The 2,500-nt window shown below is 56.6% G+C and overlaps 1 protein-coding gene across 1 annotated transcript in view; it reads right to left on the bottom strand.

The window, feature by feature from the left end:
- Nucleotides 1-2,500, bottom strand: part of sspo (SCO-spondin) — a gene marked incomplete at both ends in the record, with an annotated part of 80,657 nt that overhangs the window by 56,583 nt on the left and 21,574 nt on the right. Inside the window, 3 exons of the mRNA XM_084454546.1 lie at nucleotides 320-550; nucleotides 803-976; nucleotides 1,292-1,528. Coding sequence (XP_084310672.1) covers nucleotides 320-550; nucleotides 803-976; nucleotides 1,292-1,528 — 642 coding nt within the window. The remainder of the gene's footprint in view (nucleotides 1-319; nucleotides 551-802; nucleotides 977-1,291; nucleotides 1,529-2,500) is intronic.

Here is a 2,500-nt window from a genome sequence, read left to right as displayed (position 1 = left end):
TCCGTGTCTGTTTGTCACTAGAACATGAGTACATCAGTGTCTGTCACTAGAGCCACAGCAGCCTAGAACCGTGTAGCATAGAGTGAGCATACATAATACAGCCTAGAACCGTGTAGCATAGAGTGAGCATACATAATCCAGCCTAGAACCGTGTAGCATAGAGTGAGCATAATCCAGAGAACATTGTTGTTAGTATGTGAATATTGATTCTGGTCAACAAATCCCGGTCTACATTTTGCGATGTCCTGTACATGATGAGGTCTGTGCTGTGTGTTGTTATTGTTGTTGTTGCGTTGTTGTTGCTGGAGAAGGGACTGACCGCAGGTGTCCACGCTCTCGTCGGAGGCGTCACTGCAGTGGGGCACGCCGTCGCACAGTTGCTGGTGATCCACACAGCGGTCCCCGCTGAGGCACGGCGTCTGGCCCGGCGCGCACACACGCTCGCAGGCACGCTCGTCACTCCCGTCCACGCAGTCGGCCTCGCCGTCACAGCGCCAGGCCTGGGGCACGCACTGACCGCTGGCACAGCTGAACTCATAGGGTCTGCACGCTGGGGGGGGGGTTAGAGGGTTCAATACTCTGGACCAATACCACACTGAAACACAGGTCCCTGTCCCAGGTCCGCCCAGGTTTGAAAGGATTGGCGACCGTTGTGTGAGAATGATGAGAGGCCTGAGTTTTGGTTTGGAATTGGGCCTGAGGTTTGGAATTGGGCCAGAGGTTTGGTTTGGAACCGGGCCGTTTGTGAGAGGCCCTCCTCTAACCAACTAACTTGACATTCTCTCGCCATTGTCGGCCGTACCAGAAGTGGGCGCCGTCGGGGTGGGAGGTGCGGGCGATGTTGCCGTGGTGACGGCGTGGCAGTTGGTCTGGTTCTCGTCCTCTCCACCCCGGCAGTCTGAGACCCCGTCACACAGCCGGGCCCCGGGGACGCAGGTGCCATCGCTGCAGGCGAACTGGCCAGGGGCACAGGTCACTATCACACACACACACACACACACACGCACACACGCACACACACACACACACACACACACATACAGACTTTACAATTAACATTTTCAATGATAACCAAAACAATATATTCATAATGATACCGTAATGAGCTCATTGTACTGCAGATGCTAGTGTAATCTTAAAAGTAACACAAGCTCTTTGTCCTGGCGATAGATTCACAAATGGTCGTGTTTGATGTGAAGGGTTAGCCTAACTCTAACCCTAACCTAACCTAACCCAAGAACAAGAAGGATGTTGATGTTGGTGTTGAGTTTAGCGTGCGTGACGGAAGCACCTTTGCTGGGGCAGACCGCCTCGTCGGTGCCGGAGGGGCAGTCTCTGTGTCCGTCACACACCCTCTCTGGGGGGACGCAGCGGCCCCCCGGGCACTGGAGCTCCGCCGGGGCACACACACACCCGCGCTCGTCACTCAGGTCCCCGCAGTCATCATGGCCGTCGCAGCGGTGGAGGTAGAGAACGCAGCGGCCCCCTGAACACAGGAACTCCCCCTCACCACACACCACGCCGCAGTCTGACCACACACACACACACACACACGCACACACATACACACACATACATACATACACACACGCACACACGCATACACACACACACAGTTTATAAGCATGCACGCACACACATCACCTTTTTTACTCTGACTGTGTGTGTTTCTGTTATGGCACTACACACGACACACACTCAGACACACACACACACACACACACACACACACACACACACACACAGTCCAGTCCTCTCCCCCGGGCGCTTTCTAAACCCCCAGACCCACCCTGCTCATCAGAACCAGAACCCCCCAGACCCACCCTGCTCATCAGAACCAGAACCCCCCAGACCCACCCTGCTCACCAGAACCCCTCAGACCCACCCTGCTCATCAGAACCAGAACCCCCCAGACCAACCCTGCTCATCAGAACCAGAACCCCCCAGACCCACCCTGCTCACCAGAACCCTTCAGACCCACCCTGCTCATCAGAACCAGAACCCCCCAGACCCACCTTGCTCACCAGAACCAGAACCCCCAGACACACCCTGCTCATCAGAACCCCCCAGACCCACCCTGCTCATCAGAACCAGAACCCCTCAGACCCACCATGCTCATCAGAACCCCCCAGACCCACCCTGCTCACCAGAACCCCTCAGACCCACCCTGCTCATCAGAACTAGAACCCCCCAGACCCACCCTACTCATCAGAACCCCCCAGACCCACCCTGCTCATCAGAACCAGAACACCCCAGACCCACCCTGCTCACCAGAATCAGAACACCCCAGACCCACCCTGCTCACCAGAATCAGAACCCCCCAGACCCACCCTGCTCACCAGAACCCCTCAGACCCATCCTGCTCATCAGAACCAGAACCCCCCAGACCAACCCTGCTCATCAGAACCAGAACTCCGCCAGACCCACCCTGCTCACCAGAACCCCTCAGACCCACCCTGCTCATCAGAACCAGAACCCATCAGACCCACCCTGCTCATCA

Source organism: Borostomias antarcticus, assembly GCF_949987555.1.
Source record: "Borostomias antarcticus genome assembly, chromosome: 2".
Classification (NCBI taxonomy): Eukaryota; Metazoa; Chordata; class Actinopteri; order Stomiiformes; family Stomiidae; genus Borostomias; species Borostomias antarcticus.
Note: the sequence above shows the minus strand (reverse complement) of the source record. Positions and strands in the feature narration are given on the sequence as shown.